The sequence below is a fragment of the Manacus candei genome, unplaced genomic scaffold (genome assembly GCF_025592945.1).
Source record: "Manacus candei isolate 608988 ecotype Guabito, Panama unplaced genomic scaffold, ASM2559294v1 h1tg000119l, whole genome shotgun sequence".
Taxonomy (NCBI): Eukaryota; Metazoa; Chordata; class Aves; order Passeriformes; family Pipridae; genus Manacus; species Manacus candei.
Genome location: NW_026138167.1, coordinates 1,153,085 through 1,174,667, shown reverse-complemented (window position 1 = coordinate 1,174,667; position 21,583 = coordinate 1,153,085). Strand labels below are relative to the sequence as shown.

The 21,583-nt window shown below is 40.9% G+C and overlaps 1 protein-coding gene across 6 annotated transcripts in view; it reads left to right on the top strand.

Moving 5' to 3' along the window:
* The window catches only part of TRPM1 (transient receptor potential cation channel subfamily M member 1), a 97,515-nt gene that overhangs the window by 60,570 nt on the left and 15,362 nt on the right, over positions 1–21,583 (top strand). For all 6 annotated transcript variants that reach the window (XM_051770471.1, XM_051770473.1, XM_051770468.1 and 3 more), the window contains 14 exons: positions 1,585–1,759; positions 4,414–4,537; positions 6,315–6,387; positions 7,198–7,298; positions 10,198–10,371; positions 11,052–11,186; positions 12,062–12,112; positions 13,618–13,758; positions 14,377–14,406; positions 16,761–17,050; positions 17,580–17,808; positions 19,284–19,406; positions 19,747–19,878; positions 21,143–21,271. In XM_051770471.1, coding sequence (XP_051626431.1) covers positions 1,585–1,759; positions 4,414–4,537; positions 6,315–6,387; positions 7,198–7,298; positions 10,198–10,371; positions 11,052–11,186; positions 12,062–12,112; positions 13,618–13,758; positions 14,377–14,406; positions 16,761–17,050; positions 17,580–17,808; positions 19,284–19,406; positions 19,747–19,878; positions 21,143–21,271 — 1,907 coding nt within the window. The remainder of the gene's footprint in view (positions 1–1,584; positions 1,760–4,413; positions 4,538–6,314; positions 6,388–7,197; positions 7,299–10,197; positions 10,372–11,051; positions 11,187–12,061; positions 12,113–13,617; positions 13,759–14,376; positions 14,407–16,760; positions 17,051–17,579; positions 17,809–19,283; positions 19,407–19,746; positions 19,879–21,142; positions 21,272–21,583) is intronic.

Below are 21,583 nucleotides of genomic sequence, written 5' to 3'. Positions count from 1 at the left end.
TTACACATGCTACTGTAAACCGTGTAGGCCTGTGTAAATAAGAGAAAACAGACATCCAGAATGACAACTGCATTGAACTCTACAGAGCTTTCTAATAGGGCTTAAGTGCTTTTATAATTAGAGCAGAAGAATCAAGTGGAGAGCCAGGTAAAGCCACGATGTGCAGTTAGAGATGAGCCCTGAGTCCCAGACGTCCTGGGAAGTGTGTAAGGAAGGCTTTGTGCCTACAGGAAGCTTGAGAACCTGAGTGGCCCCAGTCCCTGCCCTGGGCCCTGGGTGTGGGTCAGGGTCAGGTGCTGCTGCCCACGGGCTGCAAACACCAGCCTGAGTTCTGCTGCTGGGCTCTGTCTGCTGCAGGAGTGCTGGCAGAGTGTAGGGTTGAAAAAGGGAGTTCTGGCTTGGAAGATAAGGAAGTCAGGGCCCAGGGAAAGATGCTGAGTGTCATTTCTTTTAATACCACTGGGGCTGGGGATGTTGGTTCAGATCTAGGTGGTGTTTGATGATCTTTGTCACAAGTTGGGAATACACATAGAAATCTGTTCTGCGAAGGGCTGCAGTACCCCTACAGTAACAACATGCAGGGAGTTGTTTTGTTTCTTTTTAATCACTTCAAGCACAGGCACCTCTTCTGCAAATCTCAGGAGGAATCATTAAAGATTTCATGGACACACAGACCGGGCCATACTCTGTGACTCCTCCTTCTCAGAGCTGGGGTATCCTGACAGGAGGATGTCAGGAAGCTTCTGCTGTTACTGTGAATGGTGTTCCTGTTCTTCAGAGAGGAATCAAGGTTGAAAATAACAACACTTTCACGTGTTCTTGGCCATGCAAAAAAAAAAATGCATCTTTATAAAGTACTGATCATTTTACAGATTAAGAACTGAATTCAAATGCTTATAATAGTGGGATTAGTCAGCTTTCAGGTAATGTTTTGTCCTTCATTTCCCCAAGTTTCTTGTGACCAAGGCTACTGAGACCATGTGACCTGTGGGCTTCCCTTTGTCATCCTATGCCTGGAGATCACAGTGAGGCAGGGACAGCAAAGGGATGCTCAGCTGTCGTCTCTTCCATCGCCAGCCATTTCAACCTCATGATAAAAACACTCATTTCATATTTTTTATCTTAGGAGTAAGCCTAAGTATATGTCACCTTACTGAAGACTTCCCATAGGTAACCAAGGAAGAGTTCAAGCATCAAAGACAGTAGCTGGGAGCCATCCAAGTAACAGTGAAGCTAATGAAGCAATAGAACATCATGTTATAGCTGCTTTATCTGTACACGGTATCTGTTGCAAGAGGTTACAAACAATTCATCAACAGCGACTGAATAAGTTATCAGTATGGAGCTGACACAAGAGCAGGGGAAGAGAGGCATCTTGCTCTTTTCCTTTTGTGGCCACAAAACAGCATATGGATGTTTTTCCTCATATTGGCCATGAAATGGCCATCATTTTTCCTGATGGCTCTGGTTTGAAGTGATGCTCTAACACAGAAATCGCACCCACTCATAATATCTCAACCTCTTAAACTAAGTTGCAATGACACTACTTTTTTGTGGTTTTTTTTGTTCTTCTGTTTTTTGCAGGACTGGGACAAGGTGTTCCTGTAGTTGGACTCATAGTGGAAGGGGGTCCCAACGTGATCTCCATTGTCTTGGAATGCCTGCGAGAGGAGCCCCCTCTCCCTGTTGTGATCTGTGACGGCAGCGGGCGAGCGTCCGACATCCTGTCCTTTGCACACAAGTATTCAGAGGAAGGAGGGTAAGATTTCCAGATCTTCACCGGAGCTGTGTCTTGCTCAGGAGGGCACTGTAGGACTATATGCCTTGCTCTCACTGAAGTTTCATAAAAACTCACCTGAAGGACAAAAGGCTACTAACCAAGGGCATTCTGCTGCCAGCCAGCTTTTGCTGCCTGTTTGATCTTAGCCCTGGAGTTAATGAGTAGAAGTTGTTACCTCTTGGGATGTGTTTGATGGTCCTGTGCAGTGAGCCTGCTCTCAGTGCAGTGCACTGTCACACAGGCTCCAGCAGTGTCTGCTGCACTGTACTTGGGGCTGGATTGGGCGTGTTAGAAGCAAGGAATGAGTGGAATAACTTTTTTCCTCAGACCAGGGCTGAGGTTAATTGGTGCATGTGTTTGCCTGATTCCAGTGCATTGTGGGAATGAGCTTCATTCTCCAAGAATGCCAGAGCAGCTGTGAAAATGTTGGACTGCCTTCGTTCTTTTGCTACTCTTTACACCTATGATGGTTTTTTGGGGCAGTGCTGCCTGATATCATGAACAGAGTGGAGGATGTTTTCTGGAGCATTCTACTCCACAGCTCTCCTGTCCATTGTCCAAATGAATCTCCTAATTCAAAGTTCTCTGGAGTCTGTCATTTGTATGGTTTTATGGTATTTTATGGCTGGTTGGTTGCCCCTTTGGTGGATACAAAGCCTACTAACAGCATAAAGCTCATCTACTCAAGTGAAAGCCAAGTATTGCATTTTTAGTTTAAAATATTGCTCTTCCCAGTCAAGTAGCATACTTTCCCCGTCGTCATTGTTAATATCAAGATTTTATCTTTAGTAGCCAGATACAGGCAAAACCCTAATATATTGCCTTGATTAGGGTATGGCACCTGTCTTGTGCTGAAGATACAGCCTATTTCCTGGAGCTTAGCTTGGGTTACATATCAGGGAAACAAATAGTATAATCAAGGAGTGCAGATATTACTTGCTGAATTGGGAGAGCATCTCTGATCCTAGATTTTTTTTGGTGTTTAGACATCATACATATTTAATCCTACAAGGAAATATTTAAGAGTCAACAACTTTCTTTTCCTTTCTGCCAACCAAGCCTTCCTGTGCTGGTTTAAAGGTAAACCAGCAGGGGAAAATGAACTCAACCCAAAAGAGAGATTATAAATCAGAATAACAATTTAATAAAATAATACAATACGTACAATTATACAGACAAACAATTGGTTTTAACCCACAAAACCCAAATGTATAACCCAGCACCCTGGGGCATGAACAGAGTGGTGTTCTTTGGGCCCCCTGAGTCCAAAGTAAAAGGAGAGGGAAAACCTGTTGGTGAGAGTGCTGTTGCAGTCCGGTCGAGGGTGGTGGTTGCAGTCCAGTCAAGAGTGGTGGTCTGCAGTCTTCCTCTGGATCCCAGTAGTGGTTAAAAAAATCCCAAGACTCCAAGATTATATATTCTCCAGTTCAGGCAGGAATACTCAGTACTTCCCTCAGGGCGGTGGGGGGGGTGGGTCCTCAATGGGCGTGAGGACAAAAACACCCTTCTATCTGGAAGGCCTCTTAGCATCTAGTTTGTAGCCTGATCAGTCAGGCTGCTCTGGGCAGAGGGTGTTAATAGTCTATCGACAACAGTTTCTGGGAAATGGCATGGAAGGCTATAGAATACACAGTTTTGGGTTACACCCATCCAGTGATGAACTGGCCCAGCTGTTCTAACTAGGACACTTCCTTAGCTTAGATCAAACTTTCTGTTTTGTCTTTTTTTCTTTCTCATTCGTCCTTCCTATCAGCTCATGGGTAATTGGAAGAGCTTATCAGGATCAGTCTGTCTGAGATGTGCTCACTGCATGACTTTCTCTCCCAGTGGATATGATGCAGTGTTCAATTTTCTTCTCCAATAATTATAAGATAAATATGTTCATCTAGTAAGGCAGATCTACAATGAGAATTTTTTGTCAGTCCAATCATTTTCTCACAATCAACTTTGAATTTTACTGTACTCTCAGCACCTGCTGCTAATATTTTCCATCATCTGAAAATACATGTATTTTATTAGGAAATGCATGAAGACTGAAGGGTTCTGGTTCATATTGCTTGGAGAGATGAAACATTTCTAACCTTTCTAGAATGCTTTCAGTATCATTTCTTGAATCATTTTTCAGCTTGTTTGTTTCTCGGGTATTATGAGGTTTCAGATATGGCAGCAATTTCAATCCTCTAAGAGGATAACCAGGATAACCAAGGTGACATATCAGTAGCATGAAATATTTGGGGATTTTCAGCTATATGCAAAGGGCCTTGCAACATTTAGAAGCAAAGGTAGGGGTCCTGTAAGTTATAGTGCTAACTTATATCCATAATATATAACAAGAGTAAGAGCTACGTGCATTTTATTCCAGGGTGAAAGGATAGTTCAAGTTCTCTGTCAGTTTTTAAATCAGTGCTGAAGTACTGAGATACATAAAAGCCAGTTTGAGTATGAATTTCCTGGTTGCAGTTAACTCCTCCTGAACTCCTTACCTGTACTGAATGAAGGGTGCTGTATGTTTTCATTTCTTTTCAAAATGAAGTCGTTGCTCTGATGGATGAAAACTTGTTTCTCAAACAGCAGACCTTCTGAATATATATTCGTTCTGGCAATGTCTTCTTTTATGTCTCATTTTCTTTTAGGATAATAAATGAATCCCTCAGGGACCAGCTTTTAGTTACCATCCAGAAAACCTTTAACTATAACAGGAATCAAGCTCATCAGCTGTTCATCATTCTTATGGAGTGCATGAAAAAAAAAGAACTTGTAAGTATTCTAAAAGTAGTTCACAAAGATCATGCCTGTGACCAAGTTTACAGAGTACTTTCAAGTGCCATTTTCCCAGGGTTATAGTTTAAACTTTTTTTCCCATATAGCTCCATTAACTGTACACAGTCTTTCACTCATAAGCATAGGCCAAGAAAAGAATTCTGTCTTCTGGAAAGCCTCAAAAACAAGTTTCATATTCTTCTCCTGTGTAAGTTGATAGGAATCTTTTTTCACAGACTTGAGCAAGGCAGACTAAGACACTGAGATAAATGCACTAAACCCACGATCAACTGCTCCTGTGTTAGAAAGTAGAGGAAAGATGATTGAAGAAAGGGTTCCTGGGGGCAAGAAGCAGTCAGAGTGCATGAACACCGTTTGGTTTCTGACACAGTTAGTCTTTAACAGCCTCTCATTGCAGTCAAATGACCTTTGCAGGCCTTTCAAAAGAAACTGAAGCATTAAGTGCTGTTGAATATCCCACCCTTTCGTGCTCCTGGGTTGTCCCAGATCTGCTCTGTGTGCAGTACTACACACTCAGGTTCCTGCCTGTCTGCCCCATCACAGCTGCAGAGAAAAATGTGCTTGGGAAAAGAAAACCTGTCATGTGGAAACAGTGCATTGAAATTGTGTTCACTGTGCCTGTGACTTTGCTGGCAAAATGGATCTTTGAGTGTTTTCCTTTGACTAATTGTTTCAGTGAAATTTTGTCAATATGATGCTGAGATTAGTTCCATTCACATGCCCTCACTGGAAGTCAAATTGGTAAAAAGTGTGAGTGATAAACTGACTGGAAGAGAGTCAGCCTTTCTGGAAGAATTGGTTGAGAAAAGAGAGCCCACAACTGCTTTAGTCAAACTGTTTTGAATTTTCAATGCACATCAGAGCAGGCCTGGTTTACTCAGCAAAATTCAGACACTGAATGCAGCCTAAGCAGACTTACAGTTTGTTTGTTGATAGTTTTGTCTACCTTCTTGTTAATTAATGAAAGTTTTCCTATAGTTCTTCTCTCTTCTAATGTCATGTATCTTTGCATTCATGTGAAGTCTATTCTAACTGTTGAGAAAATTGCTATTCCCAGTAGTAATGCTAGCATCTGCTGTGGAGAATTGTTTTTGGAAAATGAAGAATTTGGGGGTTTTTCTCTGCATGTGGTATTAACTTATCAAGATGGAATATTAGGTTATTCTGCTTTTGAATTACCAATCTTTTAATATGTGGTTCAGTGGCTAAGCTTGAATGAATTAGTATTTTTAAAATCAGTGAGTTGTAATGGACCGAACTAAGCAAATATGACTGGAAATAATCGCCTTTCTTTATTATTTGGTTCTGCCATTTTGATTGTCATACATAACATAACCTGCAGCTGAAAAAATTTGAGTGTTTTTGTCAAGAAAATGGATGCTGTGATAGGTATCTCGGGTAACTAGCATTTCCATTTCCGAACTGGCATTTCCATTACTGCTGGAAAGTAATGGAACTGTCAGAAAACAATCAGTTTTGCATGGCAGTTTTGTCACCATTTTCCAAAATTCATGGATTTGGTGAAGATTTTCATCAAGTTTGTCATGTTTAGCAATGCAGGGATATTTTAGGATAAGTTCATTGAAAGAATTTATTTAAACACTTTTGTGAAAATTAAATTTCAAAGAAAAATTTAGTACTTTTTGAACAATCTGAAGTCTTACGAAATAATAAAGCTCTGTTTCCTGTTGCATGTTCAGTCTCTCTGTCCCTGTGTTGTAATTCCCTGTGTTTGGGTTTGTGCTCCCTTTAGATCACTGTGTTCCGCATGGGCTCCGAGGGCCAGCAGGACATTGAGATGTCCATCCTGACTGCTCTCCTCAAAGGTGGGTCTCACAGGCACTTAGGAAGGATGCACAAGACAGTCCTATGCACTGTCTGAGGTTCACTCTTCATGTTGTGTCTTTGATTTATTCTCTTGGATTCTACCAAGTACCTGAATGTGCTTGGTTAAGGTTCAGCTTCACAGGGAGCATAAAATCTACATTAAAAGCTTTGTGTGACTTCCCTCCCCTGAAAGCCTGAGATGGGAATGTTGCAACAACTATACTATTGATACTTCAGCTCATTTTATTGCAGTTTTAGCATACATTAACACAGTCAGAAGAAAAGGTGGGAAGAGAAAAGGTTGTCTGGATTTTTCCAGATCTCAAATTGTGATATTTAAGCCTTAGAGCAATAGGATCAGTTCCATATTTGTTTGGAGTTTGTTACATTTGCAGGTATATAGTAGTTGACACAAGCTCAATATGAGATCACTGGAGTCCCCAAAGCAAAGAAATAAAGAGAGGAAGTATTGCACTCTTATCTACAGCATCAGCCAGAGGAGTTGAGAGGGGTCTTTCAGAAGAGTTAAATATCTGTCTTTAGTGTCAGAATAGAAGTCAATGTAGGAACTTTTTAAAAAAGGGAGATAATCTGGTTAATCCTTTGGAAATCAGGATTATGGGGTTACATGGAAGATGCTATAAAGCAATTTGATGAATCCACTACTTTGTGGTAGAATTTTTCTAATGGTAGTATGATACAGAATCAGGCCGGCTGTTTTCTAGTTCTTGGAGAAGTGAATTACAGAAAGTTGTCCAATCTTGTTTCATCATGTATGAAATACTAAATATCTGTGTGTTTCCCTTTAGGTACCAATGCATCTGCTCCAGACCAGCTCAGCTTGGCTTTGGCCTGGAATCGTGTGGACATTGCACGCAGCCAAATCTTTGTCTTTGGACACCACTGGCCAGTAAGACAAAGTTTTCCTACTCATATTGTTTGTCAGAAGTTCAAAGTAAATTTAAATTAAGTTGTGTAATATTCACACTTCGGATTTTCAATATTGAATTCTGGTTTGTGCTGTTAATTAAATAAGAACATCATATTTGTTTTGAAAGTTTTATACTGTCATTTGCAAATGTTTAGCAATAATTTAATCTCTGTGAAAGAAAGAAAAGCAATTTCATGACAAGCAGAAAAATAACCTGGAGAGTTGGGCAGAGACAAACCTAATGAAGTTCAACAAAGGCAAGTGTGGGGCCCTGCACCTGGGGAGGGATAACCCCAGGTACCAGCACAGGTTGGGGGCTGACCAATTCTGCTGAGAAGGATCTGGGAGTATTGGTGGATGACAAGTTGTCCATGAGCCAGCAGTGTGCCCTAGGGGTCAGGAGGACCAATGGTATCCCGGGATGCATCAGGAAGAGCACTACCAGCAGGTCGAGGGAGGTGATCCTGCCCCTCTGCTCAGCCCTGGTGAGGCACATCTGCAGTGCTGTGTCCAGTCCTGGGCTCCTCAGCACAGAGAGACACGGAGCTCCTGGAGTGAGGCCAGTGGAGGGCAACAAAGACGATCAAGGGACTGGAGCATCTCTCTTACGAGGAAAGGCTGAGGGAGCTGGGCCTGTTCAGTCTGGAGAGAAGACTGAGAAGGGATCTTATTAATAACTATAAATATCTCCCAGGCGGGTGCCATGGGGATGGCTCCAGACTCTTTTCGGTGGTGCCCCTGCGACAGGACGGGGAGCAATGGCCATAAACTAAAACTCAAGGAGTTCCACCTCGACAGGAGGGAGAACTTCTTTCCACTGAGGGTGGCAGAGCCCTGAACAGCTGCCCATGGAGGCCGTGGAGTCTCCTCTCTGGAGAGGTTCAAACCCCCCTGGACGTGTCCCTGTGTACCCGCTCCAGGTGACCCTACCTGGGCAGGGGGTGGGATTGGGGGATCTCCAGGGGGCCCTTCCATCCCTAACTATTCTGCAATTTAAGAATCCTTGTGGGATTTGAAAGGAAAAAAAGCTCTAAACCAAAAAGCATTCACTGGGAACAACCTGTGGCCTTACACAAAATGGGACAATAGCAGTCCTGGTCACCCCCAGTGGACCTGTAGGATGCACTGGCAATGGTTACCTGGACCTGCTTTACCACTGGCTGTGTCGTTGACATGTGCCAGCAGCTGGCAAGGTCCCCAGCTACCTATTAAAGTGTACAGCAAGGAAATTCGTGGATCTGTTTCGAAGGAATTCTGTTGCTCACTTCATTCACAGCTGTGAAAATCTCTATTTGGATTAATGGAGCAATACCCTGATGCACAGAAGAAACCATTGCAAAGAGCCAGCTTCTGGTAGGCAGAGCTGTGCCAGATGAACTAAGAAACAGATCTTCAGTAAAACTTTAGGTCCTGAAATTGCATTTTATCTCTCAATTTATTGGAGTTGAATGCTGCACTAGTTGATGAAGTCAGTGGTGAAACACTGCAGTTCATCTGTGTAACTAAAATCTAAAATCCTCCAATTTCATGTCTCACTGTATCAATGCTTTTTGCTTTAATGTGTGAACCATCTGGTGCTGAATTACTGTGAAGTGCTGTCAGGAGACCAGCCTGAAAGAGGCTGTAAGAATGAAGGGAAAGAATTTTGGTGGATTTTTCACGTAGTTGTCTTTCCTGCAACTATGCAATAAAATGACACTCAAAGGAATACCATTCGTGTGCATGCTATACAGAGTAGAGAGATTTATTTCATTTGGAAGCCCACATAATTAAATTTAAACAAATGTTGCTGCATATGCAGTTTTATTTCTTCACTTCTAGTAATGTGATGTTTCCAATATTCAAGGTTCATTAAAATGCTTATGCAGAGAGGATTCAATAATCCTAAAGATTACAAAATATTATTACTATAAAATGTTTAATTGGGTGGAATGTTCCAACCTCCATATTATAGTGGTTAGATTTTGGGGTTCTACCAAGCAGCTGAAACCTGGTACTGCTTTGGCCTAGTTCATAACTTTTAATCCACAGGAGTCTGTGGAAACAGTGTCAGCCCGTTGTGATTCACTGCCATTTCAGAGTCATAAAGATTGCTTTCAGACCAGCCTGGGATGCAAGTTGGCAGTTGCAGTTTTGTCTAGGCTTTGGAATGAAAACAAGCCTTGTTAAAGGCTTGGTCCTGAAGTTCTCTGTGCAGAGCACAGGCAGTTGTGATCCAGGTAACATGTCTGTGGAGGTGACACAACCTCAGTGTTTGCTGGAGCATGTTAAGCCTCCCAGTGACAGCCAAGCAGTGGGATCCATGTGTGCCTGCCTGCCTTGGGCACCTGGGCTGGGAAGGGGAGGGCACTGAAAAGCCCAGGTGTGTCTCCAAGGGTAGGAATGCAAGTGCTGCCTGCAGAAGTCAATGAACCAGTGAGTGGCCCTCTGTCCTCTGCTTTCTGCCTCTGTACTGTGGATGCTACTTGGCATCATGCAGCATTCTTGTTGAGCTCTTTCTGTCCAGCTCTTGCTGCTATTTATTTTGACAGCTATTGCTTTGACTGAGAGCAAAGGAACTGCAGTGTGACGATCCTCCAGCACTGGTTTTATTCTTTGAGAGAAATCCTCCACAGTCTCCCTACTTTACTGCTTTGACTCTGTGTTATTGACTCCGTGTTATTGACTCTGTGTTATTGACTCCATCGACATAACAGCTTTAGGAAAAGTGCAGAGTTGTGAGTGTGCAAGAAGGTCCTCATACTTAAGGAAATTACCATTTTTAGTTGAAAGGTTAGAAGTGGTGACAGGGGAGGAAGTTCAGTAGGAGTGTATCCAGTTAAATAATCACTGTGGGATAAATTAGGTTTCTAACCCTTTTAATGCATTATAAATACAGCCTATAGGAAGCCTTACAGCTTCTGATGGTACAGCTCCTGAGAAGGAAAAGAAATCTCCAGCACCTCAGACTAAAGGAGCCAGAGGGAAAGGAAAAGGAAAGAAAAAAGGAGGAAAAGGAAAAGAAGAGCCAGAAGAAGAAACAGACCCAAGAAAGCTTGAACTCCTCAACTGGGTAAGATGAAAGTGTTTGTACTGAAACTGTTGAAAATTGTTTCTTTCATCCTGAGGGACAGGGAGAGAAGGAAAATACACATTTTCATTCTACAGGATTCTCATTCCCGTAGTATCAGCAGTAGATTGTGCAGGGATGTTGTTCAATCTTTGAGACAGGAATCCCTCTCTCATCCCATGTGCACCACATGCAGCCATTCCTCCAGAGTACAAGTCAGTGCTTACCTGTACCATTTCCTTCCCTGCACTTGTCAGAAGGAAACAAGAGTACCAGTGAGCATCTTCATCCTTCTGCCTCTGTGTTATTTTGACTTGTTCCTGTCATGCTGAGCAAGTAAATCCCTTTTTCACATAATGTGTCAAGCATAGTATGCCTGATTTAATTAAAAATACTGAACAAAATAATTGAAAGCTACAAGTTGAAAGACTGAATGCTACAACTGTATTGCTAAAAGTTTCTGTCCCTGCTCTCTTCTCAACCAAGACCTCACTGGAGAACTCTACCATCTCTATTGACTTGCACATGGGTACAACGTTATCCTCTAAATTCCTTTTCACTCACAGATTAATCCATGTATTTGGGAACTCAGGGATATCCTAAGCAATGAAAATGTTTGTGGTTGTTGGCCAGCCAACTCTTCTGTACTCATGTGGTCTCTCACTCTCCATTCTGCACTCCAGGTGAATTCCCTGGAGCAGGCCATGCTGGATGCACTGGTTCTGGATCGAGTGGATTTTGTGAAACTGCTTATTGAGAATGGAGTGAATATGCAGCACTTCCTGACTATTCCTCGCCTGGAGGAACTTTATAATACTGTGAGTGACTAGAAATAATAAAATGCCTTTTTCTTCTTCTTCTTCTTCTGAGATACGCTTGTTTTTCCAAAAAGTTCTAACCCTGACATCACACAGGTAGTGGATAGCAGTAAAGGGAGCCATTGCTACTACACAGTGTCCCATTGCTTTCAGATGCTATTGCAGTTTGTTATGTAAATATAGTGATGTATTTAAAATGCACGTTCACAACACCTAAAAGAACTAATGTGGATAGTCAAAATTTAATGACCAGTCAGGAGTGGCCATCTCCTTTGAATCTCAATTATTTTTTCATGTATGTGTGTTTTAATATTATTGAAATCAGACTCTAAATTTGGTAAAGCACTTACACAGCACCTTTTATTTTAGCACATTGCAGAAGTCAGTACCATTTTTCATTGTGGCCCAGCAAAGCAAAATTTTTCACAAAGCTGGAGAACATCATACTTCTTTATTCAAATTCTCTCCTACCTGATTCATTTGGAATGTGGCTTTTCTAGGCTGTCTTTCTTTCTATCACTTAAGTGGCAGTTAGTCTAGAGCAGCATTCATACAAAATATAACCTCAGTCTAGTCCTCCAGTGCCTTCATGACTCCTGCAGCAAGTGCAAGTTCAGACAATACCAACAAGTGCTGGTGATTTGAGTGCTATGACTTGAATCAGCACAGGAAGGGTTATAAAAAAGGGTTCACACAGCTCTTGATAGAAATGTGTTTGTCGCTGTACCCAGCTCCTTCTTTTCACCCCTCTGGAGTCTGGTAGCACATGGTTGTCTTAAGTTCTGCTTATGGTGCCAGATCATTAATTATATTTGTGTTTGGCAAGAACCTGAAGAATTGAAGCTCTGATGGACCATGAATTATTTTTATTTCAGAGATTGGGTCCACCAAATACGCTGCATTTGCTGGTCAGAGATGTGAAAAAGGTAAGTTCTACTAACGGCAGTGTTACATTTGCATGATTGCATTAGACGTGAGTCAATAGTAAAGGCAGCACAGCAGGGGGGAAAGCAGACATTTGAAATTAGATGGCAGCTCTTAAGGAAAGGAAAGATAAATATCTGCTTGTGACAAACAGTGATGTCAGTCTAAATTGGGTGTGGCACTGCTAATCATTTAAAAATTAAGTTTTTTAAGCTCCCGGTAGTGTGATATGGCATTTGAGATTTAGGTTTTGTTTCTTCTCTACAAGAAGCTCCCGATGCAGGATTTACAAAGGAGGAACAGAAGGAAATGCCTGTAGGTTATCTGGAAGCCCCATTCATGAACACAGAATTTGTTCCCTTTTGTTTGTTTCCTTGTGTGTATTTTAGTTACTTTTCTCCCATCGCTCCTTCTTTTACCTGGGAAAAAATCTATTCTGTCCTAAATTTGTTATTCATTTGTTTCCATTACATGTAAATTTGTTCATTATCTGTGAATAGGGAGGGTCATTGTAAGATTTGTCATATTTGATCTCTTTAAGGTTTTGGAGCTTTTATTCAGTAAAATTCAGCTGCATTAAATTGTCTGTACTCCTTTTTGCAAGAAAAACTCCCAGTTATTCCCGAGAGGTTCAGATATGGGAATTATTCAGTACTGGGTTAATGTATAATTCATATTCCTCTGCTTCTCTCATTCAGCATTGTCTCTGTGTCACTAATGTTCCTCTGCATTGTGCTCTGTCTGTCTCTCCCCTCCTCCACTGCATTTCCATGGCTCCTCCTGCAGCGGCAGTCCCGGGGATTCAGTTGGGTTAACTTGGAGGTGACGCTTCCTTAGGATGTATCCCTTCCTTAGGATGTATTCCTTAGTTGTGTCCTCCTAGCAGCTGCTCAGTGGTGCTGTAGAACAGTTATTGCTCTAGGATGTGGCTGGGACAGTAATGCAGCATTTGCAGCTCCCAGTTCTGACAGTCACGACAACTCCCCAGTTTTAGGTGTAACCATGGAAATTCTAGTTTGCTTTTTGCTTTGATGCTGGGCTGCACATTAATCATAGTCTGCAGTGTAGTATTAACTGGAGATAATACGATGGAATATTATTTTCCATTTAAAAGTGTGTAAAGTATGCTTGATATTCACCATAAAATTAGGTCATGCTTTTATGCTGGATTATTGATAATCAGTACAAAGTTACTTAATTTCACCAATATAACCCTTGCAAACAGTGCAGACTTGTATGGACACTGACACAGTGTAGGGGTAAAACAAATGAGTTTGTTCACAACTATAAAAACTGCCAACAACAAAACCAAGAAAATATGACCCCAAAAATTTTCATGATGTGAATCAGCAATAATTTCATACAAATATTCAGATACTGAATCCAGGGGTTGTAAATAATACCCATGTGCCAATTTAATCATAACATATGTCTAGCCACACAATTTAATCTGTGTTATGTTTTCTTATCCAAAGTCCTTATTAATTTATTGTCTTTTTTTTGGTAGGGAAATCTTCCACCAGATTATCATATCAGCCTAATAGATATTGGTCTGGTACTTGAATATCTCATGGGTGGAGCTTATCGCTGCAACTACACCCGGAAAAGTTTTCGGACTCTTTATAATAATTTATTTGGACCAAAGAGGGTAAGAATGAGTTCATTCTGGATGTGGGCATCATGCTGATGGTAAAAAATAAGTAGTACTCTGTTCCTTCATTTTTGTTAAACATTGCATGCTAAATTCTAAAGGAATGCTGCAAGATTGAATGAAGAGCTCCAGTAGGGAAGTTACATAAGAAACCTGTAAGACATCTCTGTTAAAGGATGGGAGGACACGAGAGGTGGTGAATACACTGATCTGGAGGGGAATTTCCACCTATTCCAGTAGTTTACAATCCAAGCATTTCTGACTGTGGTGTGCTTAGAAGCACTTTTTTTTTCAGCTTTGGTGACCACATGGTGATTTTAATTCTCAAAGCAATATATTATTGACTAATTCATTTAACTCTTCCATTTGAACCAAAATCTTTCACTTAGGTGCAGCATAGAAAATATTTGCTAACCCATTGCATTCCTGCAAATACAATTAAAAGGGAGAGTAGTGATGATGATGATGATGATGATTGGTACAATTATTTAGAATAGTAAGTTTATAGTAAATATTGTGCATTTGTAGATGAAAATGGTTTTGCTTGGTATTGTTTGGTCTTTGAATTTTGTCTTCCATCTAACTGATTTTTCTTTTCTATTTTTTAATATTCAGCCAAAAGCTCTTAAACTACTAGGCATGGAGGTAAGTTGGATTTGTTGTAAAATACTGGTTTATCAGAACATTTCTTGATTCAGTTCTGTTCTTGCTCTTAACTTTTTCATTATGACTTTAAGTAAATTTCAACTGGACAGGATATTCCATTTTGCAAACATTCTATGAAATACTTCTGACCATTTTTTTATGAGTAGCATCCTTAGAACTGCTTAAAGCTCTGTTTGGTAGTCTTCAGGCAACTTTTAGCACTATTATGTAATAACATGTTTCATGTTGGAACATGCTGTAGATTTTATCATTCATGTGTGAACATTGATGATATTGAAAAGAGAATGTGATCCAGCAGTGCTACTTATGGTGAAATCTCCTTTAACCATGAAATAGCAATTTCTGGGCTGATGAAGTTTTATCATAGAGAAAACCTCTAACTGGAGTGAAAAATCAAGGTGGTCAGACACGTCAGCTGCTGTTCTCCACTATAAAACATCTTGCTACTGTGATGGCACCATGCTTTGTGAATGATGGGCTGATCCAGAATTTGGATCCAGCTCCTGCATCAATTACTTGTGTGTCTGCAGAAATTTGTAACTGAGCAAAAACAAATCTGAGATGATGCCCAAAAACTCACTCTGTTTTGGTGGTAGTTGTTTCTGTTTCTGAAAAAAAAAGTATCACAATACACCAAGAAAGCACTGCCAGCACGGGGCCAGGCATACTCCTTGGGAAGTGTGCTTTTATTAATGTGAGAGTGTTCAAGCACAGGGTGTGGACATCCCTTATGTTATATTTGATGTGAATCATACCCATACACAAATGCCTCTTTTTCTCCAAGCAGATAAGGAGCCTTTTTCTCTACAGAGAAAGTCCATGTTATGTTTAACCTCTCTGATCTGCTTCCCTTTTTCTAATGGCTCAAGGCCGAAAGCTCAGCCCCTCAGAGGTGTGACCCTCTCTGGTCAGCATTGACCACAGTGCTTCTCCAAAAGCACATTTTGATTTTCTTTCAAATGTTCAATGTGGCACAAACCCAAGCGCCCTCTCCACTCGACAACCCACTCCCTTCTTCCAAGAGAAGGAAAAGTGAAAAGAAAATTTAATATTTCTTCTGCTGAAGTGGGCAGTAAATTGATGTGACTTCAGCTGTTTTGGGATTTTGATTTTCAGTATTAGCAGCTCTAAAAGAAGAATTTTAGACCTATCAACACTTTGTCTTTCTTACCTAGTTTTTTTTTATTATTATTATTTTCTTAGTGACAAGATTTTCGTAGTGAGAGATTCTCAAATCTCCATTTGAGATTTTATGTCCTGTGCTTCAGAGAGGCTCAACACTTCTTCATGTAATTAATGACCTTTGAATTTCTGTAAGAGACAGAGGTCAGCACTTGCAGTTCTTAAAACTGCTGAAGTTCTTAAAACTGCATGCTTAATTGCTGACTGAAGAGTCATCTTTGGAAGCCTGGGGTGTGAGGCTGAACTCTGAACTTGAATTTAAGTTCATATTTTGTTGAAAAATAGTGTTTTGTTGAAAACAAGGACTGACTTTGTGGAATAGTAATTCTTTTACTTGCAATCCACTTCTGAGGCTGGAATCCAGGTCTAGAGTGATGATGAGCTGTCTACACCTATATATGCATTGTTCTTCCTACATTATTTAAACCTTAATTTTCCCAATCATGGCTTTTCTCCCTTCAGGATCCTGCTTCATTGTCACTACTTCCCTTCAGTTACTTCCAACCTCCCTATCCCTTTAAGACATGGGATCCTTATACCTTCCGTTTGCACTGCACACATAAGAGGAGATTGCTTATTCCCAGGTGAACACTCCCTTTGGTATCTTGCTGTTCTAAAGGACTCTGCCCATCTTTTCCGTTTGCATGTTGCCCCTCCACCTGCATGTGGGTCTGAAAGCTGCCTGGGTACCCGTGAGATGTGCAGGTATCCCTGTTCTTCAGGGATGGACACAGACATACAGAATGAGAAATGACAGGGGAACCTATTCATAGAGAATTCAACTTTGTTAGAGCTCCCTTGGCACAACTGGTACACTTCCACATGTGGTGCAGATGTGTGCACAGTGCAGTGTGAAGGGATGCCTTCAGAACCAAAAGGTCCTACTGCCCTTGCCCAGGATAGGTGACTCGGAATTACGTGTGCAAGGAACGGTGCCCTGACTAAAACCTGAAGCTGTGTGTGCTTGCCCAGTGCATGCTCATGTCCCATGTCCCATATGTCCCATGCTATTGGCTCATTCTAGCAAACAGCAAAAGCAAGTTAGAACTCTAAGTATTAATGTGTCCTCTCAGTACTTGTTCTGTGCATGGTGCCCTTGTCAGGTGGGTTGTTAAAGACTGATGGGAACAATTTTTCTTTTTTCTTCCCAGGATGATGAACCTCCCACCAAAGGGAAGAAGAAAAAGAAAAAAAAGGAGGAAGAGATTGATATTGATGTGGATGACCCCGAAGTGAGCCGCTTTCAGTACCCCTTCCATGAGCTGATGGTGTGGGCCGTGCTGATGAAGCGGCAGAAAATGGCCCTCTTCCTGTGGCAGAGAGGGGAGGAATCCATGGCCAAGGCACTTGTGGCCTGTAAGCTGTACAAGTCTATGGCCCATGAGTCTTCTGAGAGTGAGCTGGTGGATGACATCTCTCAGGATCTGGACAACAACTCCAAGTTAGTAGATGCAGAACAGACTTTATACCTACTTGATACAAGGGGTTGTGTGACCTACTGACAAGTTTTACTTTTAGTAAAGTACCATTTATTTCTAGAATATAGTCACAGAAAAGGCCATTTGGAGCCAATTTATCAACAATAAACAAGGCAAAACGTGGTAGTATTGCAAGGCAACACTAGCGAGAAGACTCACATTTTTTTCTGACAATGCATTCTTTTTTCAGCTTTTCTCTCTGTAAAACTAGCTAGTTTTATTTCACAAAGTTATTTTCAGAATTTACTCAAGTAAATTAAGGGGTATCTGATGATATGCCTAAACTGGTCTCAAGATGTTACTGGTCTAAGCAAATTCTCTGGGGTCATTAACAATTTGTTTGAAACAAATCAAGCTTGAGATTCAGTTGTTCTTGTCATTGTACATGTATGTGGATAAACATGATGCCCTGTGAACAGAATCAAAACCACAAGTGCAAGCAAACACTGATTTCTAAGTCAAACTTCACCAGACTTTTCTTGTATTTTCCAGAGATTTTGGCCAGCTGGCTGTTGAACTCTTGGATCAGTCCTATAAACACGATGAGCAGATTGCCATGAAACTACTGACCTACGAACTGAAAAACTGGAGTAATTCTACCTGCCTGAAGTTGGCTGTGGCAGCCAAGCACAGGGACTTCATTGCTCACACGTGCAGCCAGATGCTCCTGACGGACATGTGGATGGGGCGCCTGCGCATGCGGAAGAACCCCGGCCTGAAGGTACCTCTGTGCAGGGACAGGGTCAGGGGTGGCTTGGGGCATTAACACTGCCTGAGGCAGAGTGCACAGGCAAAATCAGCTGACTAGGGAGATTTTTAAGAACATAACCTGTTTTAATGCTAAGTTCTTTTGTTTCCAAAATCAGCATATCTAAGGAATATTACCCCATGACAAAGGAAAATGTAACTCCATGAAAGACTCAACATGACTGGAATCTGAGAGAGAAGTTGTGGCTTTCAATAAAGCATGAGATCTGTTAATTGAGAACATATTTATTTGATTAAATATTAGTTGGATAGAAGTAAAAAGATCTCCATTAGGGATCTATGCAATGGGAAGGGAGATAAAATGAACCAGATGCAGGCACATGCTTCTTATATTGTTCAGTGTTGTACCAGAAGACACAAAGTCGACTCGGTGTTGCAAAGAGTGAAATCTGTGCAATTGCATTGTGTGAAACTGTGATTTTTATGTTGCTCCTCTGTGATTTGATGATGCAGTCTCTCTTACTGATTGTAGTATTTCCCAATTGTTGGATTTACAAAAAAACGAGTAATGTGAGGGGGTTGACACGAAAGAGAAACATCAGTGAGTCAACGTTAAGGAAGCAGAGCAGTGCCTGCTTGTATATGTTTTCATGTGAATATAATCCTTTCCTTGCTGTGTTATGCACTTGCTGTCACCCATCTGGAGGCCCATCCTGCTGGTGCTGCTTTCAGTCTCACCTCCTTATTTCCTCAAATCCCCCCTTACTGACAAAGTGCTGCATCTGTCTTTGCAGGTGGTACTCCCAAGTCTGCTGACACACACATTGCACTCTCTGTCATTCTCAATTTTTTCCACTTTCCCATGTCTCCCTCTTAAAACTGTTTAAAATCTTCAGACAAGTGTCCTGCCTTTCAGATTGCATCATGGTGCTTTCTAAATCTGTTTATTATCTTCCTTTCTCTTCTCCAAAGAATTAGTCAACCTCCTGATGTTCTAGTTTCATCAGCTGCATTCTTTTCTCTGCTCCTTTTCTGTACTTTGACTTGTGTTTCTTCATCCAAGCAATCTCATATAGTAAAAGAATTCCCCCAGTGCTATCTGCAAAACTTCTTTTACCTTTCATAGGTTTTTTTAACTATTGAAACTAATTATAGTAGCTAACTAAAGTTACTATAAACTCTAGTAACAAACATGAACCCTTTTCTAACCACCATTGTGTCTATTCCATAATGTTTCTTTAGAAAACACTAATTTAGCAGCACAGTTTCTTAATTGCAGAGTATTTGTGGAGATGAGAGGCTTTTCAGGGTGCCATATTTTCATAGAATACCTTATTGCTTCATATGAACTACTTACTCATTTCTGTAGTTTGAGGATAGCACAATATCTTGAATACTATACAAAAGAAAATTTTGTTTATGGGATTTGCCTAGTTACGAAATCTATAATGTAAATGAATATTGAGTTGAATTCTTTCTTGTTTACAGGTTATAATGGGGATTCTCTTCCCTCCCACCATCCTTTTCCTCGAGTATCGGAGTTATGATGATTATTCCTACCAGACATCAAGAGAAAATGAGGAAGGCAAAGAAAAGGAGGAGGAAAATGCGGTCAGTAATGGAGAGTATTAGAAAGTTCTAATATCTCAATAGTGCTCAGTTTTCTGACTTTTCTGATTATGCTATACATCACTCAGGTAAATCTCAACTACCTCTGTGGGATTAAAATCAGTGAAGAGTTTGGGGAATGTACAAACTGGATTCTAAGGGCATGTAAATTGTCTTTGTAGTTCCACATATTTACAGAATTGCTATTTTTGTATTTTTTAAAAGAGGTGTGTTGCTCAGGGGAATCACTGCAGAGTTATCAGTTGGTTGGGGCTGTAGTTGAGGAAAAGCTTCTATTTTTACAACTGTATATTGATGAAATCTGACAACTTTGGTCTTCCAGGATGCAAATGCAGATACAGGCTCCCGAAAAGGTGATGAAGAGAATGGAAAGAAAAAACAAAAGAGCCTTCCAATTGGAACAAAGATCTATGAATTCTATAATGCACCTATTGTCAAATTTTGGTTCTACACAGTAAGTCATGATGATTAAATGGATAGTGATCATTTCTCTCACACCTGTGAAACCAAAAGGATTTCAACGTAAAAATAAGAACCAAGTAATAAATAAATAAATATAGTACTAACTTCCATGGGATCTGATGAGTAAAGCACTCCCTTTATTCAGAGAAAAAGGCATAGACAGTGAAACAAAATGAATAACTGAAGCTTATGCTGTCAGTCTCTGAAGCTCCTACATGCTTCGAAGGAGGCTCTGTGTGACTGATCATACCCCAACATCAGTGCAAGCTCCACAATGCAGTCACTCCATCCAAACTAGGCTGGATTCTTTTGCTTTCCAAAAGGTCCTGGTTCCTGTTCTGCATTGAAATACACTTTAGGAGCCAAGAAGAGATCCCACAGTGACAGTGCTTGCCATTTGCTCTGCTGCTCACCTGAGTGCAGCCCAGATGGAAGCACAAATCCCAGTCTGCTAAGACTTAATAGGTGCTTTCATTTAAATAATTAAAATCAATCTAAATGAAAATAATGTTTGGCAAGCATCTAATTTTCTATTAAGTGCATCAAGAATTATCTGGTGCCAAACTCAGTTATAATAAAACAGAAAATCTATAAATGCTACTGCTTATTCATTTTTTGTGTGCCCTAGATACTGGTTTCTTTTTTATTCAAAGTTAGGATGCTGGATACCTGGTAGGTCATAATAATATCTAGGCTTTTAGTTTTAGCACCTTGTAATCACAAAACACTGCACTGTTCCCTTTCTGCTACCTGTATTAATGATCTAAAAGCAAAATTACTATTTAATTTCAAAGAAAAGTATTCAACATTATTTCACAGTGTAAAGAAATTACTTTTTCATAGGTTAAAAAAGCCTCATGCACAAATGGCCTGATTTAGAGGGCTTTAGAATTGCTGTTTTTCTTCTTTCAACAAATGAGATAATTCAGCTGTCCGGATCATATGTTCCACAGCATCTGTGGTTCCTTTAGCTGCTGGAGGCCTGTGGCCTCTGCCAGTGTGCCTGGCAGCTATGGAGGGGCATTGCAGGAGGACTGCTTCCTTCAGAGAAGAAAAAATTTCTTCCTGTGCATGGAAGGGTCTTCAGCAGCTGAGTATTTCACACAGAGCCTCAACATATGGGTTCATACATGTGCGAAGGTCACAGTTAGCAAAATTAGTAGGGAAACGAATGTAGGGGGCTTTGAATACTGCCTAACTGTGGGAGAACTGGGATCTGTCACCTAAAATCCATAAAGGAATTTTTTTTTTGGTAGATATCATACCTTGGTTACTTGATGTTATTTAATTATATCATCTTGGTGCGGATGGAACGGTGGCCATCAGTCCAGGAATGGATTGTCATCTCCTACATTGTGACCTTGGCTTTGGAGAAAGTAAGAGAGGTAAAGTCTGACCATACCAACATCTCACAACCCTTACAATGAAGCTCCCTCTTAGAAGTTGGTAATGGAAGGGACTTGTGCTCAGGGTTGAGAAGCCAAATATGAGAGAGAAGATTCTCATTTTCACAGTCCCAAATTGCCCCATCGCTGCAGAGTTATGACCCATCTATAACCCATTTCCATGCATTAAACCCTTCTCTTACTGGGAAAAGAGCTCAGGCAGAAGTGCCCTGCGTTCAGGAGTGAAAAGTAATGTTGTCACTCTGCTCTGCATTTCTGAGGAGGGGCAGGGCCATAACCCAGGAAGGAATC